The sequence below is a fragment of the Desmodus rotundus genome, chromosome 2, assembly GCF_022682495.2.
Source record: "Desmodus rotundus isolate HL8 chromosome 2, HLdesRot8A.1, whole genome shotgun sequence".
NCBI classification, from domain to species: Eukaryota; Metazoa; Chordata; class Mammalia; order Chiroptera; family Phyllostomidae; genus Desmodus; species Desmodus rotundus.
The window spans coordinates 60900887-60927888 of record NC_071388.1 but is presented as its reverse complement, the minus strand read 5'-3'; the positions used below and the strand labels follow the sequence as shown (position 1 = coordinate 60927888).

The window sequence follows — 27002 nt, the reverse complement described above, 5'->3', positions numbered from 1 at the left end:
TATATCAAATTACATCCTAAAACGTCAATCTTTCCCAACAAATGTAAACACTTAGATGCATCTGAATCATTCATTGCGAAAATCCAGCAGAGCCTTTCCTGGGCAAGCAGGGCAGATTAAGGCAACCATAACTCCTGCTTTGCTCAACTGATTGTCTAGATTGAGCTGACCAAAGTGATGTGCACAGACCTGGACTTGCTCCCTTTCACCTACAAAATTAAAATACCCCTCATGTTACAGTCCCAGAGAACCACGGTGCTAGAGCCAGGGAAATCCTGGAAGAGGTGCGGCACCCGGAGCTGAAAAGTCTGAGATAGAACCATGCGCTGACTGGTTTTATATATAAAATTATGATAATTTGCAGATTGAGCTAATTATCTCCAGCGACCAAATTCACCTGTGACTGTGGCTCATCACCACATTGCCAAAAGCAGGGAAGCTCTTGCAAACTCGGGGAAGAGTAGAGAAGGTCAGCATGCCTGGGAAACAGACTGTATAGGCAGGGAGGAAAAGGGAAAGGATAAAGAGTGACCAGGAAGTTAGCTGGAGGATCTAGGCCAGTAAGGTAGGTCGCTGTCCTACTGATTTTCTGCTTCCTGGTTTCTCAGCCCAAAGTGATATGGCTCCTCCCCACCACTCCTCTGAAACTATGTTTGTCAAAGTCACCCGTGACCTTCTTGTGACCAAATACATGAGTAATTTTCAGGCCTCATTTAACTTATCGTCTAGGCCAGCAGTGTGCCAAAAGCTGGCCAGTGAGTACATCTTGGGTATAGTCATTAAGGGGGTGTAAGGAATTTAAAAATAATAAAAACTTACAAAACTTGATCATTTTTTATTATTGCAATATACCAGCAACTCCAAAAAATGTAAGTAGAAAATACTCCTTCCCAAAATGCTTTTTTTAATGTAAGTTCCATGTAATTGCCATAGTTATTGTTACATTTTAGTAACATATTATTGTTATGTGTGTATATTATAGTTTGTTATATGTATACATATATGTATGCAAAATTCAAATAAATGCATTTTTATTATATGTTCTTTAACAAATATTATATTCTATCCTAAAGCTAATTTTAGGAGTCTGCAGTTAGGAAGTTCACCTGAGACACATACGGGCTCAGCTACACGCATTCATTTCCAGAGTAAATCCATAATCATCCAGACTCATTCAGGCTCGCGTCAAGCGTGGTTTGTGTCTCCAACCCTGTGGTACAAGTATTCACATCTTTCTTTAACCAGTAGGTTCAAAGTAAACATGACAACACAAAGATTGCAAAGACAAAGAAACAGAAATTGAGTTCTTTTAATTCTGTCATTTTGTGTTGCTACACTAGGAGTTTTTATTTGTATTTACGATTGGAAACGGTGAAACAGAGGGAGACTTGTGAGATGTTATTTTCTTGGTAAATACAAATTCTAATCTATACATGAAATAGTTTACTGAGCTGAAATAATACCTTTAAAACTGAAAATTGTTCTTGTTAAAAATGTGCTCATTTTAAAATTAAAGAACAAATCACGAAATGAAGATGATTATTTATTTTTGCATGATGATGACTGAAAATGGTTTCACCGTATGGAGGAGGGACCCTGCCCTGGGTAGAAAATGCATGGGTACTGAGGGAGGCTGCATTCGGCTTCTGTGCCCACGCCATCCTTCCCTAAACACTCTTTGCTTTTGGCATCCATGATACACACTTTTGCAGGATTCTCTTCTCATCTCTTAAAACACCATATTTCTCAGGGTTCTGTCCCAGGTGATCATCTCTCCTTCACCTACAAGGTTCCTCGAGCAATCTCTTTGGCTCCAGTGGCTTCCATTATTGACTGCATGCTGACAACTCCCAAATCTATTCCTTTGGCCTAAATCTCTCTCCTGAGAGAGATTTGGATAAAATAACTTGTTTATCCAACTGTCTGCTGAACATGTTGCCCTCAACATAACTTAAACACCTTCAGTACATTCGTATGAAACTGAGCTCAGTAATTGCACCTGCTACTTGGTGAAGCCTGGAAAATAAGGAGTCTTTCTTGATTTATCCCTCTCCTTTTACCCTATGCCCGCTCACTTACCAAGACTGACAAATATCTCTCCTAAACATTCCTCGTGTCATCCGTCTATCTGCTTCCTCACTATCACCACCATTACCCAGGCCACTGTCACCTCTTGCCACAGAGTCTCCAGTAGCCATATTGTACATTGTAGACAGAGAGCTCTTTCTAGAGGGTAAACCGGGTTGCATCACTAACCCAAGCTTACAATCATTTAATAACTTTCATTACTTTTACTCACAAAATACATATAAAGAGGTTTCTTTTTACCTTCCCAGCCTCATCTCTCAACCAGCATGACCTTATTTCAGTGTTTGAATGTTTCAAGTTATCTCCTACCACCAAACCACTGCTTACACTGTGCCCCTCCCCTGAGTTCCAAGAAATTATTGCTTCCTTTGCAAAGCCTGACTGCAGGTCAGGTTTGGGTTAGAGGCTTTCCTGCGGCACCTTATCAGGACACCAACTGGTAATTGCTATTTGTCTGTCTCTCCTATTAGTCTTTCAATTAATTAGGCTTTACATTCTTTAAGAACAGTCACAGATCTGTCTTATTCCCGCACTGTATTTCTAAGACATTACACAATGCTTTTATAGAGCGGGCACTAATAAGTCTTTTGTTACATAAATGAACATATTTATGAATCTCGTTTCCCCTCACGAGGATTTCTCTGCCCTGTGGATGACGGCCGCTTTGTCCATGGCTGACAGCAACGCTTGTTCCATTGTGACTTATTTCATTCCTAGAAAACTTTTCTTATGCTATATTATTCATAATCACATTAATTCTTTAATTCATAATATATTGTAGTATAAAAATGATACCTGCTATATGAAAGTTGGCAGGTTTTTTCCCACCCTCAGAAAGAAAATGTGGATGGAAAATACACTTAAAATCCACCTCCTGGGATGCAGTGCAGGGCTCTGGCCAACCTGAGAATTGTCCTTTCGATTTAAAATGCAGGTACCAACAGTGATGATCATTTTAAGTCTCTCTCAGTTCTGAGCTTCAGGGGAGTGTGTAGAGTGGATCTTTTCTGATTCCACGTGAAGGAACAAAAAAACTACCAAAGTCAAGGCACTTCTTTAAGAAAAGGATGATGCTTTCATCACTGAAGAGGTCCAACTAAAGTCTAATGCCAAGCAAGAGAAGGGGAGGGGCCGCGGCCTAGTCTCCAGCAGCGCGACCTTCCCTTCATGTCTCTATCAGCAGCAGTGGCTGCCTCCTGGTCTGGTGTTTACATAAAGATGAGAAGCAACTGGACACTCTGCTCATGCTGGCCCAAGGCAGAGCTGACAGCAGCAGGTAACAGGCACCTGGACGGGGCTCCCCGCAGGCCATCAGGGGTTCTAATCAGCTTCTCTTAGCTGGCAGATTTTGAACAGTGGGTATGTTCCAAATGTGTCAGGGCATATTTTTCAAACATCACTGCGGATTCATTTGTTATGTCTTGACTTTTTTTAGACCTTGACAATAAAGAGACCTTTTTAACCAAGGAAAGGAAAGAGAAGCTAGTGCACACTGATATTTTATGACAAGCTAGGATCCACAGCAAGATTAACCTATTTCTTTGAGATCTTTGGGGCCCTATTATCTGTGACTCCTTGTTATTTTCCTTTCTGCAAGTGCAGTTATATCTCTGAGGGTGGAGGGGTTGGGGTGGGAGATTCAAGCTATAGTTTCATGCTTACGTGCTCTGAATTCTGACACATTTCAAAGTGTGTACCTCAAGGTGGAGTCTGAGGAAGCTCTAGCTGCTGTGTGAGCGCTGTGCGTGTTGTTTGCTGTATGTCCAGGATAGAATATAAATACTTCAAGCATGAGAATGTTCTTGTTGCTTTATTATTCTCTCCCCAGCACGGCAAACACACGTTACTTAAATTTTCATACCCATAAAACACAAAGATTTCTAATGTATTTTGTGTGTGCTTACTGGAGTTTGCACCACCTCTAGGAAGATTTTTGTGAGGAACAGAATTGGGAGTGCTGAAATGGACTCTTTTTGGCCCTGATCGGTGTGGCTCAGTTGGTTGGGTGTCATCCCACAAAGTGAAAGGTCACCAATTTAATTCCCGGTCAGTGTACATGCCTGGGTTGTAGGCCTGGTCCCCTGTTGGGGCGCAAGCAGGAGGCAACTGATCGATGTTTGTCTCCCTCTCTTTCTCCCTCACTTTCCCTCTTTTTAAGAATAAATAATTTTTTGTAAATTGACTCCTTTGTAATTTCATATATTTCACAGGCAGCAACAAGTGATATATAAATGTCCTAGGGCTGCTGTAACAAATCACCACAAACTGGGTGGCTTAAAACAAGAGTAATTTATTCTGTCAGTGTTCTGGAAGCCAGAAGTCCAAAATCAGTTTCACTGAGCCAAAATTTAGGTATAGCTGGGCCACAGTCCCTTCAAAGGCCCTTGAGGACAATCTGTTTCTTGCTTCTGCAGCTCCTCATGGCTGCTGGCATGCCCTAGCTTGTGGCCGCGTCACTCCAATCTCTGCCTCCATAGTCACATTGCCTTCTTCTGTCTGCATTCGATCTCTCATCTGCCTCTCATTTGTGAATAGCAATTCATAGCCTTCTGGATAATCTTTGATGTACTTTCTATCTAAAAATCTTAGTCACATCTGCAAATTCTATTTTATCATATAACATTCATTCCAGTGGTTCAGATATGGTGGTCCTTTTGGAGGCTGTATTTAGCCTACCATAAGTGGTAAAAACATCATCTTATAACAATAAATTTCTTCTAGGATACAAGTCATCCAAGGGAAATCAAAGATAATAGGTATAAACCATGACAGAAAGAACCATTCTTAATAAAAATGTCATGCTGACTGTGATTCAGAAATCAGTGCAAAAAGAGGTCTTTGATTTTGGAAGATGATTGTGTTACAAAATTTTGTGATGCAATTGTGTAATATTTGGATCTTAGAACACTTTTCTATAAAAATAATACTCGAGATAGTTTTTATTCTCATGAGCCACAAAAAGCTAATTCAATGTAACTGAAGTATAGAAAGTTTACTTTTGTCTTCAAAAGTCTATGGAAACAATCAGAAAAGCAAAACTCAAAATGTGTATACAAAGGTGGTTTTGGCAACATTATGTATCATAGCATAAAATGAGGATGGGAGAACCTTGGCCATATAGCTTAGTTAGCTCAGTTACTTAGAGCATCGTCCTAATACAACAAGGTTCTGGGTTCAATACCTGGCCAGGGAACATATAAAAATCAACCAATGAATGCATAAATGAGTGGGACAATAAATTAGTGTTTCTCTCTTTCAAATCAATCAATAATTTTTTTTTAAAAAAGGATGGGAGAGAACTTTAAGAAATAAACAAAGAGGAAAGTTTAATATAAATTATAGAATATCCACATAATGAAATAATATTTGGCCATCTTAAATTGATGTAAAAACTATTTAAGACATTAGAAAATGTGCATTCACAACTTAAGAAATAAATGATGGCAATATTTGTTCTGTTTGTGAATTTGTTATTTGGGTTGGGCTTACTGGAGACAGCTTCTCTCTAGCTGCTCCAAAGGCTGGAATCATCTGAAGGGTCCCTAGGTCATATGTCCAGTGATTGATGTTGGTCAGAACCCCTATACATAGGTCCTCCATGGGACCTAGGCTTCCTCACAACATGGTAGATGGGATTCAAGAGCCAGTATCTTAAAAATGAGAGCCAGACAGAAGCTGTATCACCTTTTATGACCTAGGCTTACAACCACACAACATCACTTTCCCCACGTTCTATTCATCAAGGCAGCTGCAAGCCCCAGCCAGTTATATATGGAGGGAAAACAAGACCCCACCTCTTGATGGAGAAGTAAAATTCTGGCACCAAAAAATGTTTTGTGGCCCATTTTGGAAAATACAGTCTGCTACACAAGGACACAAGATATATACAGAGCATAATCCTAACAATGATAAATATACATATTTAATTACTAGCAGATTAGAAGAAAAATAAGTAAAACATTTTATCTTAATAGAGATAACTAATAACTTGTGGTAGACTTGTAATTTTTAATTTCTTCTTTGTGTACTTTTATGAGTCTCCCATAAATTTTATGAGTATATATGATTGTTATGATTGAAAATATAAACATCTTTTTTGGAAAGGAAATTCATGAACAGCACTTTAAACATTTTCCTATGTAATATACCATGTGACCCGAGCAATAATCCAGTGGGCAAGAGGTGCTAAACTCATTTTCAGGCCAAGAATCTGAGAATAAGATGGGTGCACGGCTAAAATGTAGTTGGTCTGGATTCAAAGTCCAGGCTTTTAATCACATAGGTTTGTTTTCCATTGTACCTTCATTCCTGTGGTTGCTCCTTGAAAATGAATTGGAAATTGCAGCCAGTATACTGGCCCAAGGGGAGAATCTCTTCTGCCATCCCCTTTCTTCTTACTGTCACAGTGATAGAAAGCTGATCTCTGCTCCCTCTCTGTGCCTTCGGTTTTGCTCGAGAGGGAGCTGTTGGGAAGAGGGAAAATTAAAAACCTTTGAGAAGTTTCTGGTAAGGTTCAGGGAAAAAAATGGTGAATGCAGAAGTGTGGGGTGGGGACTTGGGAGAATTCTGTTCCAGTGGAAAGGAGTGTAGAGATGGTTTGGGTCCCTGTTCACTAAGGCTCAAATAGCACAGGTAGGGGCAGGTCAGTCTTCATCTTGACCGTGGCAATGCTGAGAATAGATGAGGAGAAAGGCAGCAGGGATGATTTTCCCAAGCACTGCAGTTTCTGTAAGGAAGAGAAGTTTCTGGGAGCAGACCAGTAAAGGAGTGAGTTTCTAGTTCTAGGAGCTGATCTTAAATAAATAAAGGATTTTCATAAGGTGAATACTAATAAGTCAAAAATCACCAACAAATCTTGAAAAAAAAAGTTGTCATGGATAAGTGTGGTGATTGGGGCAGGGTGGGGGTATAAGGGGATTAAATGGTAATGAAAAAACTACGATAAAGTAAAAAAATAATAAAAAAATAAAATTGGTCAACAATAGAAATATTCTTCAACAAGTTAAAAAAAAAGGTGTCTATTTAGCTTAAGAATTCAAGAGCAATTGAACAAGTTTGACCTAAACTGAAATTGTCCTCTGAGTTAAAATTTGTTTCAAGATGTGTTTAAGTTCAAATGGAATATTCGATTTTGGAAAGAAAAGAAAAAGTTTAATAATAGAAACAAATTTAAGTAAACTCAAAAATATATAAGAACATACAGTTATGTGACACCACAAGAGAACGTTGTTATCCTGATCCTGTTATCTATTGTTCTCCTGAGCCTATTGGTATCCTGAGCCTAGATGAAAAGCACTCCTCCCCATTGATTTTGAGTCGTACAGTATCAATACCACCAATTCTACCAATCACCAGTGTTAGATCTCATGTTCAGACTCCTGCTATTTTCTTTACAATCAGCCTATAGAGCCCGTGTTACAAGCTAAGCCTTTTCCTTTGGATTAGTAAGTACTGTGTGAGCCCTTACCACCAGTTAATTTTAACTTCTAGTCTACTGTCTATAGTCTGAACAGGGAAGGCAAACATTCAAATAAAGGAAGGAGACTTGACTTGGGGTGGTGAACACAATACAATATAGAGATGATGTATTATAGAGTCGTACACCTGAAACCTATATAATTTTGTTAACTAATATCACCCCAATAAACTCAATACAATTTAAAATAAAAAATAAAATATAAAATATAATATAATTAAGTTTAGAGATCCAAAGATCCTTGTTTTATGCTCAGGCAAATTAAATAATATAAGTAAATATTACTAAATGCTCATCAATATTTGTGATTCTTCCTCATGTAGGTATATAACTACATTGCCTCCTCCTCTAAAGTTAAGTAGATCAAAGTTTTGTTTTGTGTAATGTGAGGAGGTGTTAGGCCTTTTCAAAGTAAATCAATGCTCAATTCACTGCTCTTTTCCCTTTGCCATGACATCCAGTGACATTTCCTGATAGTGGAGTCTCCATCACCTTGGGTCCCAGAGTGAGGATGACCAGAACAGAGCGCCCTGACGACTCGAGTTAGACATGTAGCAAGAATATGGAATAAACCTCTGTGGTTTTCAGTAACTCAGAGTTCAGAGTTCAGGTTGTGTGATACTGCAAATTAGCCTATCCAGGTTGATAAATCCAATGAAATTGATGGACTTGAAATTAATGTAATCATCACTTTCTTTTGATGAAACCATTAAAAAAGAATTTTTTGAGTATAGGAGTGATAAAACATTTTAATTCCTACTCTACCTCCTGAAAACACATATCAAAAACAAACAAAAAAACTTGTATCAACACAAAACCTTCACACAATTTTTTTTAGCAGCATTAGTCATAATTGTCAAAACTTTGGAACAACTGAGATGTCCATCAATATGTGAACAGACAACTTGTGATACATTAAATGGAATATTATTAAGAAATAAGAAGAAATTTTAAAGAAAGAAGAAATGAGCAGTCAAGCTACAAAACACATGAAGGAAACAATCACATGTTGAATCTGTGTGTACATACGTGACAGCAGGTTGTTGCACTGAGGGAGACCCAGTGGGTTCAACTGTGGACCATTCGATGGGCATGAAAAGTTATGAATCTGAGTATTATCTCAGCAAAACATGAAAAAATAAAATGAAATTGTTGGGGAACAGAATCAATGTAGGTATGATATGATTAATGGGAGGGAGTAAGAGAGCCTTTGAAAATGGTAGTGATTTAGCTTTCAGGGCCAGAAATATGCCATCCTATCGATGGGAACAATGCTGCAGCACCATGTGGCTTGAGCAGATGACTCTGGAGGAATGTGGCTTTGAGTACATTTATTTGATGATCAGAAATAAGATAAATAGGAAGGATCTACTTTGTGAATGGGAGAACAGGGAGCACTGCAAAACAACTCCCTAGCAAAACAATATAATGGATGAAAATTATTTTTGAAAAATACCCTGAAATTTTTCCTAAGGGCACACAGCAAATAAGAAACATTTAGCCCTGGCTGGTGTGGCTCAGTGGATTGAGCACCAGCCTGTGAACTGAAAGGTTGCTGGTTTGATTCACATGCCTGGGTTGCCCACCAGGCCCCCAGTTGGGGCCGTGCAAGACGTAACTGATCGGTTTGTCTCTCACAACAATGTTTCCTTCCCTCTCTCCCTCCTTTCCCCCTCTGTAAAAATAAATAAATTAAAATCTTTTTTAAAAAAGAAACAGAAACATTTATACAAGAACACGTCTATTAAATCTTGGCAAGGGCAGTGAGAGTCTATGGCATTTGAGCCATGACCTGCTCATTCTCCCCCGTCTCAGTTCAGGATGAGAAAAGCTCAACTCAAGTTGGGTGTGTCAACATAAGAAGCGTCCAAACCTGCAGGGGTTTTTTTTTTTTATGAGTCTATTTGAGCCAAACTGACGATATATGCTAGGGAACAAGATCTCAAATGCTCTGGATAATAACAGTTTTGCAGCTTCTTTCATGCATTTGGAGGTGGGAGAAAGCAAGTAGGGATTGGATTATAGGATAGTTCAGAAGAGTAAATGCTTTCTTGAGGCCTGCAAGGGGTATTACTTCTGTTATTTCAAAGGCGTGTTAAACCAGGTGCACAGAAACAATGGACAGGATATGAGCAAAGATATTTGCTCCCTTCAGGCAAAGATATGAGACTTTTTCTAAAGAAGTTAGACTCCTGGGGCATGCTACCTACCATGATCTACTCACTCAGCTAGTAATTTATGACCCGACCAACCTGTGAAGTTACTTTTCTTACTTTCCCCCTTTTTCCCCCATTGTGGTTAGGAAGATGAGGATCTCTCTCTCCAGCTCCCAGTTAAACATGTCAGTATCTCCTTGAAAGGGCCAGGTCACAAGTATTTCTCATTCCTGGGCAAAGCTCTGTGTTATAGAGGCTGAATTCCAGGTGAGTGCTGCCGAAGGTCAAGGATGCTTTGCCTCTACCCAGCCTCCACGCTAAGGGCAGAAAGTCTGCCCTAAGTGTGGCAGGCCAAGAATACTTGCCTTTGATTCCTCTACCTCCAGCTCGCTCACAGGGTAGAGGCTCCCCATCAGAAAGGGTACTGAAACAAAAGTCCTCATAATTCTGATTTGATTTAAATTACGGGTTTAAAACAAATTTTTCCTCCTCTCTCAGCACCCTTCACTAACCTGATCTTAGTCTCTCACCTTGCTCATCATTGACCCCTGAGGCAGCAGAAGACAATAGCCTGGTTCTGACTAATGCTCATAAGATTGAAGCCCTGGCAGGCTAAAGATAACATCTTAACCTAAATTATGTTTCAGCTCCTGAGCCCTAAAATGGGACGACCCCTTGTCTACCTTTCCTTGAAACCAGTTCTGGACTCTAGAGCTGACCTTGGAGTTGTCCTCAAGACATGGAGAAAGGATTTATTATCCTTATCTAACTTCTGACCAATCAGCTCCCAACACGACCCCAAACCCCTAACCCACAGTGTCTTATGATTTTGCTGTGTATAATCTGTTGTGTCTTTCAGAGCAAAAGCTTGCCCATCTCAGGATTGGCCAATTCTAATAAAGTAATTCCTTTTTTTTTTCTTTTTACTGCAAACCCCTGGTCATGCATGTTTTGGTCAGAGTGTGCAGGCACACAGACTTAATTACTGGGGTTCAGTAACAGTTAGCTGAGCAGACCAGAGGTGATCATCCCCGCCCAGCACCCTGCTTATAAAGCAGGAGAGTTACTCTGAAAGAGCAGGCCATTATCTTTACCACAGAAATGGAGCAGCAGCTCAGGAATTTTACCCGGAAGACAGAGGCAGGCAATATGGATAGAGCTCCGAAGCTCCTCCTTCCCTGAAGACAGAGTGTGAGGAGGTGCAAGCTTAAAGAGTTCTCAAAAACAATGAAGATCTTGGTGGTAAGCAAGTGAAAGAGGCTGGTAGCTTCATGAGAACAAGTTAAACTGTAGAGAAGCTAGTTCACCAGAGAGAACCACGAAAAGAGATGGCTAAGAAGAGCCCTACTGGGAACAACAAATCCCAAAGATCGGCCTCAAACACTACTCTTGAAAAAGGGCCCAGTGCACACTCTCCCTCTGGAGAGCAAAACTGCGCCCATCCCTACGCCCTCTCCTTTCCCAGAGGCGTGTATTCCTAAACTCCAGGGGCCCGCGTGAGACTTGCAACCAGGGGAGCAGTGAGCAGCAGCAGTTCTTCCTGGGCTGACCCCCTGAACCTGTCCCTAAGGCTCCCTTTTCTCTGATGCTCCAGTGAGCTGACAGCAGCCCCACTTAGGCTCGCTTTTTTCCTAAAATGTTTCTAAAGAGCCAAAGCAGGCCCATCTAGTCTTTCTAATATTGCTTCTTCTACCTTAAAGTCACACACACACACAAGGCCCAGATTTAATTGGATCAGACAATGGAGATATTTATGTCCCTGGGCATTGGCCAAAATAATAGAGCAGTAAACAGACAATTAGTGGAGCCTAACAGCTGGGTGTAACCCCCAAAAAGGCAGACAGTTTAACAGAGAGATCAGAGGAAGGGACTGTCCAAGACAGCCCTCCCCAAATCTGGTGATGTGCTGACAGAAATGAAAGGAAACCTAAATATTCAGAAAGGCACCCCATGTTCATGGATTGGAAGATTTGATTCAAATGACAGCACTCCCCAAACTGATCTACAGATTCAACACAACCCCCAGCAAAATCCTAGCTCTCATTTTTGCAGAAGTGGTCAATCTTATTCTAAAATTCATATGTAAATTTACAAAACTGACAATAGCAAACAACCAGACCAATGAAAAAAACAAACGAATTTGGAGTACTCACACTTCCTGATCTCAGAAATGACTACAAAGCTACTGTCACCAAGATGGGGTGGTCTTGGCATAGAATATTTATATAAACAGTGGAACAAAATAGAGAGTCCAGAGATAAACCTTAATATTTACAATTAAAATTATATCTTCACGGTGCATGTGTGGCAATACCCAAACCAAATTTTGGTAGGTTGTCCATCCTGCTTTTGAAGAGTGACTGTTACTGGACAGCAGTTGGGGTCCTGCTGCCCTCGGCCACCCTCTAGGCAATATTCTGGAGGCAAAGCTTTAGTGATAAAGGAAAGGAGTCTTTATTCAAGCTTCACAATTTTGGAATAACAGCTTTCCAATGCATTAGTCACTTAAACCTATAAATTAAGGCTAAACTTTAACACCTGAGTTCTCCTAGTATTTCCCCCTGGTTAGTTTTATCTTATTTCTATAGGGTTAGTTTACAAACTAAAACAACATAAGACACAGAAGCTACACAATTTTGGAAGAATGTCAGAGTTCTGCCTCAGAAGTCTTCCCTTCTAGAACACCCAAAGAAGAATAACCCTGCCACCCTCCACCAGGCCAGGCCAGGCCAGCCCCATCCTAGACTGTACCCGCAGTTCCTTCCCATTCAAAATACTGTCTGTCAGCACCCGTCCAAGAGCCTGAGAGCACTTCTTCTATTCCAAATCCTCTCGCCCATAATTCCATGTGCTCCAGAGACATTCAGCTTCTCAGCCAATCCTGTCCTAGGCTGTTCACCATTGCCTTGGGCAACCCCCCCTACAGCCCCTCCCTACTTCTCCCCAGTGGTCTGATCAGATTTCTTGGAATCATGACTACAACAACAAAGTTCTTAGCACAATGGTTTGTAATAGCTAAAAATGTAAACAACCCAAATGTCTATCAACTGGTGAATGGATAAGTAGAATATGGCATATACACATATGGGGAAAGTTATTCAGCAGCAGAGTGTCACCAGAAAGGGACTGGGCCTGAGGCAGGCCTGCCTCAGGCTGGCCAGTAGTATGTGGGTTCTTGACTTTGTGCAGGAAAGATTTCACAACATGAGTCCAGGTGATTCTGAGAGTACATTTATGGAAGCTGGGGGCAGTGAAACAAAGAAAGGGCTTAGGGTAGAAGAAGCAACAGGAGAGGGCCTAGACAGTGCTGTGCTTTGCCTCTCTCGATGAGTCATAGGAAAGGAGAGAGCCAAGGTGGGGCTGCTGTAGGCTCACTGAAAAGTCAGAGAAAGGGGGGCCTTGGAGACAGGTTCATGGGGTTAGCCTGCTACAAGGGGCTGCTGCTCACTGCTCTCCTGGCTGCAAGTCTGGTGGGAGCCCTTGAGGTTAGGAGATGAAAGTAAAGATGCACACCCGAGAGGGAAGAAAGGCGCGGGTGTGCTCCAGAGACAGCAGGAGCTGGGTCTTTGTCCTGAGGGTTCTTATCTATTTTCTAAAGGCAGGAATTTTAGGGGGCATTTTAGGGGAGAATCTCAATAGAATACTTATCAGCTTTATACTGATGTGCCAAAATGAGATTTATTCCCTACTTCATCCTTCCTTGGGTGTGGCTGGCACATAGGGCACTACTTGGATTTCTGCTATCTGTCACCCTGGGTAAGGTGATTTAAGCTATTTACCCTCTGGTTGGAGGGAAGTGTAAACCATTTACTCTGAAGTGTCCTTGGTTAGGGAAGATAGGATTTTTTGACTTTACTAGATGTCTGCAAACTGCTTGGTCGTTTACCTATCTGTCTCAGTTTCTCTATTCCGTTTGTCTCATCTTACTAATTTATCCCAAGAGAATGAAGTACTGAGACATGCCACAGTATGGATAAACCTTAAAACCTTTAAGCTAAAAGTGAAAGGAGCTGTTCACAAAAGATTACACATTGTGATTCCATTTATATGAAGCATCGAGAATACGTGAATCTGTGGAGACAGAAACGAGCTTAGTGATTATCTGAGGCAATGGAAAGAAATGGAGTTTCTTTTGGGGGTGAGAAAAATGTTCCTAAATTGATTATAGTAACTTTGTGAATAATTAAAAATCATTTAATTATATACTTTAAATGAGTGGATTATACAGTGCATCAATTTTATCTCCCTAAATTAATTACATGGGGAGCAGGAGAGAGGGACAGAGAAAGAGGGCGTAGGAGGGAAGGAGGATGCACTCTGTTAAGTAGGGTGCTCTGGCCTATTCCCGCTTGAGCAAAATTTCACTTGGTGATGAGCAGAAGTAGCCTCTAAATACTATACAGTCGTACCTCTGTACTCGTTCGCCTCAGAACTCACCTAACCCTGTACTCGTCACATTTTGACAAGAAAAAAATGTGTCAGCACTTGGTGCTTGTCACACTTGCTAGAATTTGTATGAGTCACAATGCCACCCTGCAAGAGAAAATGCTTCATCATTTGGTGCTAGCTAGTTTTGGCACTTGGCACTAGTTCTGGACTAAAGTAGCCACAAGTACCGAGGTAGCACTATTGTATGGTGCCATTCATCTAGTGGCATCGATGTCACTATTATCTTACGAGATGCACTTTGACTCCTCCGAGACCCTTGGCTTCTGGAAACCTTCCTCACATTACTATCAGTTACAATGTGAAGCAAACAAGAGTCCTGGAGAACAACTTTAGTGTGATTACCTCTCCCTTAATACATCACACCCCAGTTGTACAAGTCTACAACCTAACCTAAGGTGAAGAGCCCTGACCAGTCGGTCGGTCAGTTGTTGGGGCAACATCCCACAAAGTGAAAGGCTGCCCATTCAATTCCTGGTCAGGGCACATGCTTGGGTTGCAGGTTCGGTCCTGTTGGGGCATGAATGAGAGGCAACTGATCAATGTTTCTCTCCCACATTGATGTTTTTCTCCCCCCCCTCTAAAAATAAAGTGTTTTTTTTAAAGGATGAAGAGATGCTAGGAAAAATATGATTTTAAATGTCTGCTCTCACTAGAAGCTCCTTTTGTTTGATGAAAGTTTGAGTATGATTATACCATATTAAAATAGTTAAGATTAGTAGCCTTCTTGATTTGCTCAAACTAGAAAGGAACTTATAGGAAGAGAACAGATTAGGGAGGGTCCCCTCTTCCTTAGCAAAATTAGGGACACTGTGCTTCAAATTTCTCCATTCTCCCTCTAAATACATCTGTTTCTAAGGTCCCTCTAATTACAAAGACACCGTTGTGAAAATCTCCCCTTTATTTGAGATGGACACTCTTGAAGCCAGAGGTTGCCATCTGTTTCTTCCCCACAGTCTTATACTGGGCAGAAATCAAGAGTCATGTTTATCAGTTCCACTTGGCTAGGGAAAGAGAACTATTCCATTCTCACTGCAAACCAATCTCCTCCTGAATACGCTCTGTATTTGGATTTCGGACATACAACAAGCATGACTTCATCCAAGACCTTATTTCTTCTCTTGGGGTTTAGGAACAGGAAGTGTGGTTTTTCTACACAAAATGCAGCAGTTAAAAAATGTTCATTACATTAATTTTGTATCAGAATAAAAGGATGTTACATGTACTAACTCAATTCTACATATATGAGAAATAAGTGTTTTTCATATCAGTTTAACACACCTTTAAGGACCTACTGATGGTTTTTGTTCAGTGGAACATATGTATTACTTTTTTACTCTTTAAACCTGTTTTCTTCTGATGGCTAAGTTGTCATCGTCTAAGCCCTTTAATCACTGAATATTAATGCCAGTGGTTTAGTTTATGTGTGGCACTGGTTTCTTGTATTCCCACACCACAGGGACCCAGATTTCCTAGAGGGTTTGAAATAGCCTAATGCTAATTCCTGCTTCTACCCTGGTGAGGTTCTTATCAAGGAGTTAGTTGTACCACACTCACCGAGAGTATTTTCCGCCTGGGTTTGATTCCATATAGTTTGGGAGAACGTAGCCCTCTGGAGCATGAACAATTTCATGATTGGCGGGAGAGGCTATGCGTTTTTGTCCCAGGACTATCAGCACAGTTGTGTTGGGAAACGTTGATAGCTTCCCTGGTAAAGGCAAAGCTTCTAAGATGCTTCCTGTTGTTTGTAGGAAGATGCTGTACCACAGGTAATTAGCCTTATATCGACAAAACCCCTAGAGTTCCCATTCTCTTTTTAAGAATCAACTGTTGTCAGGAACTTCTGGCAGATGACAGTTATGCAGATTAGAGAAGACAGAGGAGGAATATCTGGGCTGGCCCACAGTTCACAGACCCTAGGGCTAGCAATGGCGGGGAGGATTGGCCTTGCTTCAGGGAAATGGATGGTTCCTATCTTATAAATCAGTTTGTTGGCATGGGAAACCGGGGAGGGAAAGGCCGTCTTTCATTTTTGTGTGTGTGGCAAGAAATCTCTTTCTTTCTCTGACTGGGCATCCGTTTATTAACTTGTATGTATTAGGATTTGGACTCGGTACTGAATGTAAGGTTAAGAAGACACACTACTTGCCGTTAGAAGTACAAGGTAGGTTAACCACTCTGAGTAGTACAATAAGGGAGGTCTACATAAAGCATTATGGGATTAACGGGGGCTGAACAACTTTGCCTAGAAAAATCACACAGGGAGGGTTACTTTATGGAGGTGATCTTTGTCAATTTTTAAAAGACTGAGATGTCTACATGGAAGAGAGAGCAAAGGAGGTAGGTATTTTAGGTAGACAATGTTACATGACTGAAGGCACTGATTCCAAGACCAAGACAGTAGACATGTTCAGGAAACAGTGAAGGGGAGGTTGGAAAACTGGAATGATTGGTGATAATTGGCAGTAAGGTGTTTGATGGTGGGAAAATCAGCCGAAGGTGTGACAAGCAAGGCCAGAAATCAAAGGGCACACTACAAAACATAGCAAGGCTAGCTGGCGCACCCAATGGGATGCTGAAGTCTTATGATTTGCTTGTGAAAAGATTAGCCTCAATCCTTAGAAATCCTCTCACTGCTCTATCCTTAAATGATCATTTCCTGTCAGTTAGCTAAGGGGAAATACCACCTCAGAAAACCATGCCTGCACTGTGGCTCTACTCTGTGGCCCTGTTGGTACAGCTTTCAAAAAACACAAATTAACACTCATACTGTGTTAGGTCATGTTCTTTCCCGGGTGTGATCCAGAGGTGAATGTTTATCAGCAAAATCAGACAGTCCAAAAGGACTGCGAACTTCTCTCCAAGGTTAGAGCATGTACCGAGGAGGACTGGTAAAAGCAGACTGGGAAATAGAAGCTTCTCCAAGTCTTTGTGTCAATCAAAAAGCTGTAAAAAGACAAGAATGGCTCAAATACCTTCTTCTGACTGCAAAAATATACTACTTAAAATTTTGGGTTATTATTGGAAAGGTTTATATATTTACTTTTAGACCCTTAAAAAAGAGGGCATTGTAAGTGCAATAGCATTTCCTCAGAATGGGATTTAATGGGATTTGAATAGTTCTGAGTATTCTCTACCAACTGAAGAGAACATTAATTCTGCTTTTTCTGTTTTTCAGAGCAGGGGTCTTTAACTTACCTGTGAAGATGGCATCTTTAAAACTGTAAATATTACTATACCAACCACTTGGAGAAACGAAGCAGTACGTTAATGCCAAATGATGCAGATTCCTCCACCAACCAACCCTTACAAGGTGCTAGTGTTAGATCCTTCCCTAAGTTTTATGGAAGAAACTAACAATGGCATGGCTAGTAACATTTAAAACCTATTTTCTGTAACCAAACAGGTCACAGCTTAGTGGTATCAGTGGTAGAACAAAATTTTCAAAATTACTTCTTTGTTGAGATTTCCACATTAGTAAGCCTGGACTGACTTTGCACAGCATGGGTGATCATACTCTCACTTGATTATTAGAGACCCTCCATATTCAAGCCATTGGCACGACCTTAGAGTCAAGAATCACTAACTGGTGGTTCTCTTAAAAATCCCTCTTGGACAATATATTACTTGATGTATTTGTCATGCTTTTTTTTTTTTTTTTTTTTTTACCAAATCAATACATAGAGCATGGTTGTAGAACTCTGATTCTGATATGTGTTTATACATACAGCAATGTGTAACATTTCAACATTTTAATAATGTAGAAAAGCTGGACATACTTCTATTACTTGGTATTTTTTAGACAGTATTTATCAACCTGCTAGGAGAGAGGCTGCAAAATTTTCACTGTTGGATAACAATACGCCCATTTTTGTTCCAGAAAATAGAAACTCATCTTTGGGAAGATGCCTTCCTCCTACACTGAATTATCATTAATAATATATTTGTAACAATAAAATCCCCAGGCCATCGGTTCACAAAAACTTTCTTTTGAAATACATTGTTCTCGATTATTTATTGTGTAAGTATATTGCTCATCATTCTCAAGTACTCATTCTTGATACACAGTACTTTTACATGTGCACACACACATTCTTTAATGCAAAATGACTGAAAACCTTTTATTTAAAATAAATTTAACACCCCCTGAAACTTGGGTAAAAAACCTTCTAATAAGATCTTAAAACAAGTATGTATCAAATTAAATTTACCTTGACAGTGTACAAACTCCCATGTTAAAACTATACAGTGATCACTCGTTATATAATGAATGACAGAACTAAGGCTAGGTGGGACAGACTACAGGCTGGTTGTCTTTCTGAGCTATGAGCTTCGACCACCCTATCTCTAGATACAATAACTCGCTGGCCACCTTGCTCTTTTATTCCTTTACTTTTCTGAGAAGGGCAAAGCCTCCTGGAAGGCTTACTGCTATTTTCATGACCACAGACTTTTATGTTTATGAAAAACCCAAACTCAAAGAAAACCCACAAAATAAGTCATTTCAAACCAGAGACAATGCATTTTTCTCATTTATTCAAATTCACTGCAGGAGGTAAACACTAAAAGATTAAAAAACAAAACAAAAAATTCACACTGCAGTATGTACAGTTTCATGACATCACATGAAGAAATTAAGTTTCTAATAAAAATGACAAATTATATACTGAGAGCGCATCAAAGTTGGTTGTGTAAACCCCAGAATTCATACCATGAATGGTAATGTGCCTGTATTCCAGCGTACTGGAACACTCCTGGTATAATGTTCCAATGGGATTAAAAAATTCATGAAAGTAGTTGTGTGAACTCTTTATGTTGAAAAGTGGTTGACTTGATTTTAAAAAGTTTTAAGACCCTTGGATTCAAAGCACATTCTTTCACAAATCTAAACCACAGGAGTCATGTCCAGAAATGGAATACTGTCGTGTTGGGATGAACATCTGATCTGACTTAAGACGTTTTGCCAAATGCACAGATGCACAGGGTCCCCCATGCACTTTTCATGCAGCAGGTAATCACAACTTAAATAAAAGGGTTATTCTATACATTTGTCCAGACTTGCAACTGTATACACACATGCACAAATTTTAAACCTGTCTGATTATATTTACACTTATACATGGAATATACAGAAAGCAAAGAGATTAAAAGGCTTTTCAGTTGCATTAGAACAATACAAAATACGTATTTCTCATTAAGGAAATCACTATTTACATCACCTTTAAAAACCGATTTTAACATCTTCATGTAACAAGTCAATATATATATACATATTATATATATATATATAAAATATATACTCTCACCAGTTTACTCTTCTGTAAGATGCAGCAGAGAATAAACAGGTAATGCTACCTTACTGATGTCAATGAGAGCTGTAGTACCTTTCACCAATGACTTCATTAGGAAATTGTCTAGATATCTAAAATAGTCCTTGAAAATGTGTGTATGTGTACTCCTGTACCTACATAGGCATAAACAAAGTGAATTTATGGGTATACGCCTTTCCTCACTGCTCTTCTTAAAATTATCCTAAACTCAAATTGGGGACATGCTTCAGTAAATTAGAACAGCACTCTGTGGCCATGTTCATGTATTACATATCCTCATTCCCTTAACTGTTAACAACAGAAACAACTAACCGACCAAAGAAACACACACGCAAAAAAAAACAGCAACGCTGGCCCTTGACGTTCTTTCCCCTGACCTAGATTTCATGCTCTTTTAAAAGCCCATTTTTTCCTAGCGTACCTCCAAGGATCCAGATTATTTCACAATGGCAGGAAAAAATGACGTGTTTAAAAGCTTACTGAAATAGTGTAGACAACATGATTGCCACGGCGTCAGTATGGGATGGAGCAGAACAGGCGCACTGGCCAGCGGGATTTTCATTGCAGAGTAAGAATGACTTCATCTCCCCCTGATGTAGCATAATACTCACTCCTATTATCTCATAATATATTCAATAACTATTTACAAATCATTTTGAGAAAAAAATAATCATTTAGGGTTTTAGGTCATATTAGGAAATAACGCCCATTTTTAATATAAAAATCTTAGAAACAACTTCAAGTAGAACAACTTCAAAAAGAATTCCTTCTAATTAACAGTTAATTATATAACAATTTTTTTTTGATAGGTCAGTTGTTAACCTGGTTCACAATTAAAAACAAAAATATCTGGTGAAAGAATTATGAATTGTGGAAACCGAACTGAAAAACACAGACTTGTTTCAAGATCGAAACCCCAGGTGGCTCAATAATGTGTTACATTCTTCCAAGACAACATCAATGCTTACTTTCAACCACTGCTGTAAAGCACATCAGTGTAGTGACTGTGTAGAACTCTGTTCTGTCATGTGTATGTGCCCTTTGTACTTTTTAGTTGATCTGAGTTTAGTGCCTTTCTTGGGTTTGAAATAAATGTTTCCATGTTTGTCAACATTGTTCTTAGGATAATGATTTTAATAGAAGTTAAGGATGTATTCAGGAGAAATTTCTAAACCATCCTAAAATCACCTGAGTTTGGTAAGTGGCCCTGTTATTCCATTCCCTAAGGCTAATTAAGTAGATGGTACTCATTAGAACACATAAATCACAGATTTTCCTGAGTTGTTGAGCCAGATATGAAAGTTTCCCCTCCACCCAATTTTTTTTTTGTCATAAAAAGTGTTCTGAACCCGATTTCCAAAGATATAACAATAATATATAAACTACAATATTGCAAATATTTAGTTAATGTGTGACTGTACTGGGGAAAATATAGGCATCAAATGGTTTTCTTTTCTTCTTTTATAGTCCTGTGTTCTGTGAAAAGTTATAAGCAATGGTTCTCAAACTTCAGTGTGTAGAAGAAACACCGAGGGGGTTTCTTCTTAAAAGTGTTCAGATGCAGATGGAAGACTCCCAGGTCCACTTAGCAGAGATTCTTGTTCTGTAGCTCTGAGGTGCTGCCTAGGAATGTGCATTTTAAAATAAATACTCCAGATGGTTCTAATGCAGGTGGCCCGAGTCCAGCTTTAAGAAACCCTGGCCATAAGACTCACAGGGACCAGAGATGGTGCAAACCGCCCAAAGAAAAGCCATTTTGCTTCTGTTAAAAACAACTTTTTAAATTTTCAGCTATTCAGGAAACCATCTGAAGATAAATGTTAACTTTCTTAATTCTGTAAAAGGAGGAATATTAATTTAATAAAGTAGTTAAAATACAAAAATGAAAATCTGCCCCTCTTTTTTAAAGGATCTATCAAACTTCAATCAATTGTAATCAATTTTTACTAAGTACTACAAGGTTTAAAGAAATATATATTGCAAAGGACCAGGGTGGGGAAGACACACTGGGAACCACAAAATCCTTTCCAAGAGTTAAAAATAAATGTATGTTTGTTTGTTTGTTTTTAGCAAAAGTGAAAAATGTAAGCACATTTTTTTCTAATTTACTTTTGAATTAATAATGAAAAGTGAATCAGCACTGGGCTTTTTATTCAATAATTATCCTTTAAAGAGTTATTTAACAGTTTGGGCTGAAAAAAATGTTATGTAGCCTGACTTCTGAAAAGCAAAATAAAGTACCCTCATAAAGGCAGCAAAATGCATTTATCCACTATGGATGGAGATTTACATTTTAATTTATGCCTATTGTCTGTGACTATAAAGAACTTCATTAATAGGCTACTCACAGTTGTCACCTGATGCATACAGAAGTGTTAAACAACCAACTGCTAGTTCAGTTGTCTCCTCATGACATCTAACATAAAGCAAAAAGCAGTATGCAAATTTAAACATCACCAGTAACCAATACTTTTCAAAATGAAAAAAGTTTGTTATACCATGCTTTTCTCAAATCATGCTCTTATTTATACAGATCTCAAGTTCATACTAATTAGTTTTAAAAAATCCAAAGCTGCTATCAGGTAAATTTTATTCTGATTCTTTTTTTATTGTTAGCATATTTCCCAGAAGTCCATAAACTTCTCCATTTGTGCTGTGTGGGCAAGAGGCATTATTTCCCATATGGCTATTATAAGGGCTTCTTAAATTGAAGAAAGAAGCTTTAGTTTCTGCAGTAGGAAGTAACTCTTCTTTGATTGTAACCTGTGGGACACTTTCAACAGATGAAGGCTCCCTCCAAATGTCCCTGTCCTGTGTTTCTTGACTGGTAACAGAATTGCCTCCTTTCTGGAGCATGTAATACAGTATTGGGTTAGTTTTGGTTAGTCTCGGAGAGTCTTTTTCATACTCACTCTTATCCACATCTGCAATAACCCACTTAATGGGTCCCTTGTCACTGGGCATGGAACACCCATTCAAAAGCCCAGACTCCGGTCTAGACCCCGCACAGCCCAAGTGCTCGGGAAAAGGAGGACTCATGGGAGTTTTTACTACTCCTGGGTATGGAAATGTCCTGTTATTCATGCAAGTGCTGGGCTGAGCAGAACTGTACATCAGTCCATTTACAGAAGAAATGCTCAAGTCAGGTTTGCTATTGGTCACATTACTTTTGTGTCCTTTCCTTTTATTCTCCACGACAGAGTTACTCCTGTGCTGGGAAAGATCTCTAACACAATTTTCGGAGAGAAGCAGCTGTTTCAGAACATTGAAGCTTTTGCTCTCTCTGGCCCAACTCCTATGTTCACTTTCACTGGCTGAACCATGACTGGCAGGGTATTTAAATTCTAGATCATTTCTGCTGAATTTCAGCTCTTGCTGGTTAACCAAGGACCCATACAGTACCTCTGGGCCACTGTTGTTTTTCATCTTTTTAAATGGGTTTTCTAATGGCTCAGTGTAAAGCTTCCTTTTTTTAGGGACCATGCAAAGATTCTTAGATTCTAAAAGTGTTAGTTCACTGTTCCTATGACTATTGTCCAGATCATCTGCTGGGTAACTCTCTTGATTTTGTCTTAGCAATCGACTTAACAGACCATTCTTTGAGAAAGAAAAATCCTGAGGTGAAATGGGCTCCGATTTAAAGTCCTCGGAAGCTGGTAAGGCAGCTGCACTTCTCTGCACGAGAGGAGCCATACCTAAGAATGGGGCACCCTTAGCTTCATGGCTCAAGTGCACATTTGTATTATGAATGTGTAAGTCATCGCAAGGCTCAGATTTTATTTTTACCATCAAAATTTGTTCACTTAAAGCTCTATCTGTATGTTCCTGAGTACTTTCATCTCTTAAAGGAATTTTCTCTTTTTTTTCACTCCTCCCTTTGTTGGGGTTTCCCAGGAGCAACTGAAGCACAGTGCGCCTTTCAAGAAGATTTTCTATTTCAGAACCAGAAAGTCTCGGTTCAGAACCTGTTGCTTGACAACTGAAGGCTTTATTTTCTTCAATTGCGTTTGTTTTATTTGAGAGCAGAGGGCTACTGAATCTGTCGATCATACCCAGGGGTTTATCTGCATTCACGCTGAGCTGTTTACTGGGTCTCTGCTCTTCCCCTGAAGTGGAAGACTGCATTCCACACTGCGCTAAATTCTGTAACAGTTTACTTGCACTGAAAGTTGCAGAGTTTTGTGCACTTTCATTTTGGACTGGTTTCTCTTCTTGCGATTCTTTGCTTTTTGTGAGGTCCATCAGGTGGTTAGATGTGGCATTTGTTGGCTTTTCGGACTGAGTGCTGCAGGCATACGGTGAGGAATTCCATTTGATGACCAGAGAGTGCTGGGACAGATTGATGGGAGACTCTGCTTTGGTGGATGCAAGTAATGGAGGAGTGCTCACTGGAGTAGTCCTGTGTGCACTGGGACTTTCTATTACAGACGTTCTCGCGTAAGTCTGTTTGCTGAACTTTGTCACATCGCTCTGTACTTCCTGAGGGCTGCTGTTTCCTTCTACATTTTCTTCATTCTTATGGCCAAGTAGCAATTGAAGAAGTGTTACTTTCTGGTGTGAATTTAGCTTAGAATTCTTTGAGGTATCTTGATCTTCTTTGATATCTACGTCGGGGACTTTTGGATCCCAAGTGTTCAGCAAGGATTGAGTTAAGTTATCCAGAGAAACAGGCTGGTCAGGTTCTGGTTTTTCAATTCTGTGTTTGCAAGACAAGTCTATGGGAACACAGTTGGAGTAAGAACTTTCATCACCACTGCTATCATCTGTGAAACTAGGGTTGTTATCTGAATATTCATCAATAGTTGTAGGTGTACTGCTATCCTCAAACATGCTTCCTCTCTCACCGTGACTGTGTCCATTCATTGGCTTAGGTATGGTCTGGCTTTTAAGAAGATGTAAAAGCAAGCTATTACTAGCAGCTTGTTTTATGTTGTTTCTTTCCTGTGAGTTTTTATAGCTTGCATTTTTGGGGGAAGAAGGAACAGTACCCACTGGATTTTGAAATGTACTTTTGCTAGCCATTAGTTTGCCTGATGATGTTCTTGCCTGACCATTAAGATGGCTTGACATTCCTTGTGAGAGCTGGAAGCTGCTGACGTCCTTCTGGCCGTTTTCTTGTAACCTGGCCATAGCAGCAAGTCTCTCACTTGCCACTTGATTTGCATTTTGCGTTTTTAAAGCATGTTCCCGAGAATACTGCTGTAAATGGGCTTCGCTCGAAAGGAGTAATGCTAATTGACTACAAGCGACACTAGGTTTGGGTGAAGTGGCAGGACTAGCCCTTTTTTCCACCATGCTTGCAACAGCCTGTAATCTTGCAGCACAGGATAAGGGTTCACTCATGACCTTTGTTCCACTTTGCCCAACATGATGAGGTGACTCCACAAACCTATCTCTGATGAGGCTTTTAGTTACGTCAGGAAGATTGGAATCAGTCTTTTGATCTTTAGCTTTACTTTTCTTCAAGAGAGTTTTTAAGTGACTTGATGCAACACCATAGCACCTTAAATCTTTCTCTACTTTTAAAGAATCATGACTGAGGGCATATCCTTGCTCCTTGAGGCTCTGCCTAATTTGTTGTGACAGAGCAACAGTCTGCAGCCGAGAGCTGAATGACTGAAGCAAAGAGGCCAGTAATGTGCTATCCTGCTTGCCTTTAGGTACACTGTCAACCATGCCAGCTAGCAAAGCTTCCTTCTTTACGTTTAAATTTACTATGGAATCAGACAGCCTTTTCCGCTTTGCTGCATTCCAGTCCTCAGAAGACTGCAACAGTCGGGCTTTTTTGAGATGCAGCATGCCAGATCCCTGATATGTATGTGTGTTGAGAACTGGACCATTACTGTGACAGGCAGGATATGCATTACCAGAAATGTTAAAGTTCTGATCTTCCTCATTGCGCTCAGCAGACTTTTTGTCGACGGCAGTACCTGATCCTTCTGCTGCCTGATGCATTAGTAATCCTTCTAGGTAAGTTAAAACAATAGAATCCTGGTGCACATCAGAGCCAAGCTCTTCTCCATGAGTCATGTTCAATAGAAGTGTTCACGAGGGCTAGGTTTCTATTCACTTTAAAGAATGGTTTTCTGTGGGTGAGTGAGATATAACTTTAATAAATGAGTGTCAGTTCATCATCTTCCACAGTAATTAAACAGTGAGGTACTGTTCCATTCTGACCAGGGTTTCTTCTGGCAATGACAAGAGGCAAGCAAACTCCAATGCAGTCTGACCACAGAGCTGATCAACTCCTGAGCAAGAAGCAGCAGAAGTCCTTAACCCACAGGTGTGCAGCAGCAAGCGGACTTAATCCTTAGTGAATATCCTGCTTCTCCTTTTTCATCTTCTGTTCCTCAGTAAATGTAAATATCAGTGTTCTAGAAAAATAAAAACAAAAAAGTTAAGAAGGTGTAGAATTAGAATTGTGCTATGATATCTATAAGCAAAAAAAAAGTATTTTATTTTTTATGTATACATACATGTAGATATATATAAATGCATTTATCACTTCTTTAGTAATTATTTCCACTTCTATTAAATTAAGAAATCTCTACTGGAAATGCTATGAATTAAATCATATTATAAAAATGATCAAATCAATTAATATTTTAATATTATATAACTGTCTTCAAAGGCCACCAAGTTTTTGAATTTTCCTAAGTACACTTCTGCAAAGTAATGTGAATACTAAGTCTACTTTATAGCAATATAGCTCTATCAGGGAGGTGGATTTAGCTTCCTTCTATTACCTGAGCTCAGGAAGGAACAAAGGCTGAAGTGCAGATACAGGGAAAGAGATGCACACGATGGACCCCTCTGATGAGTCTGATGTGGGGCTGAAGCCTATAGAGCCGACTCACTTCTAACATCATCCTCCAAACATCAAATATTCCACTAAGTAATTTTTAAAATTTCTGTTTTCAAAGAAATAAAATCACTAACAAGTATAAGATTATTTTGTAGGTCTTTGCAGTGTTGACAGTCTTAGTCATATTCATAAACACTTATATACAATCACAATTTCACCCCACTTTTTACCATGACATTAAAAACAGCAGAGAATGATTATTTACGTAATCATACAGCTCTATTAAAGGTTTAATGTGTCAATTTTTAAATCTTTACTTATGTGCCCTATGTAGAAACTTTAATGTGAGGTCCATTCCTACCAGAAGCAAGGAGACAGGTTACAGGTAAACCTGTAACCCTAACTTTGTAAGATGTTTCTAATATAAAATACTCTTCTCCCCACCCATGCCATTTCTTTTTTTGTGAGTTTGTATCAATAAGTATAATAAATCAAAATATTATCTGTGATTTAAAAAATCTTTACATGAAAAACAATTTAAAAAATGTTTAGGGTACTTGCACTAATTTTTAGCTTAGAGAATATGATGACTATAATGCATACACATATAACTATGACCATACACAAAGCTAGCACATCATCCTGTAGAAAAGTAGCAAGAAACAATATAGAATAGAGTTAAAGGGAAGATGAATAATTGC

The 27002-nt window shown here is 39.5% G+C and overlaps 1 protein-coding gene across 6 annotated transcripts in view; it reads right to left on the bottom strand.

Annotated features, from left to right (window-relative positions):
- Positions 1-18680: 18680 nt before the first annotated feature.
- NRIP1 (nuclear receptor interacting protein 1) overlaps positions 18681-27002 on the bottom strand; it is a 92126-nt gene continuing 83804 nt past the window's right edge. For all 6 annotated transcript variants that reach the window (XM_045200056.3, XM_024566267.4, XM_053918265.2 and 3 more), the window contains one exon: positions 18681-25870. In XM_045200056.3, the coding sequence (XP_045055991.2) occupies positions 22086-25526 (3441 nt within the window). In that variant the 5' untranslated portion in view covers positions 25527-25870 and the 3' untranslated portion in view covers positions 18681-22085. The remainder of the gene's footprint in view (positions 25871-27002) is intronic.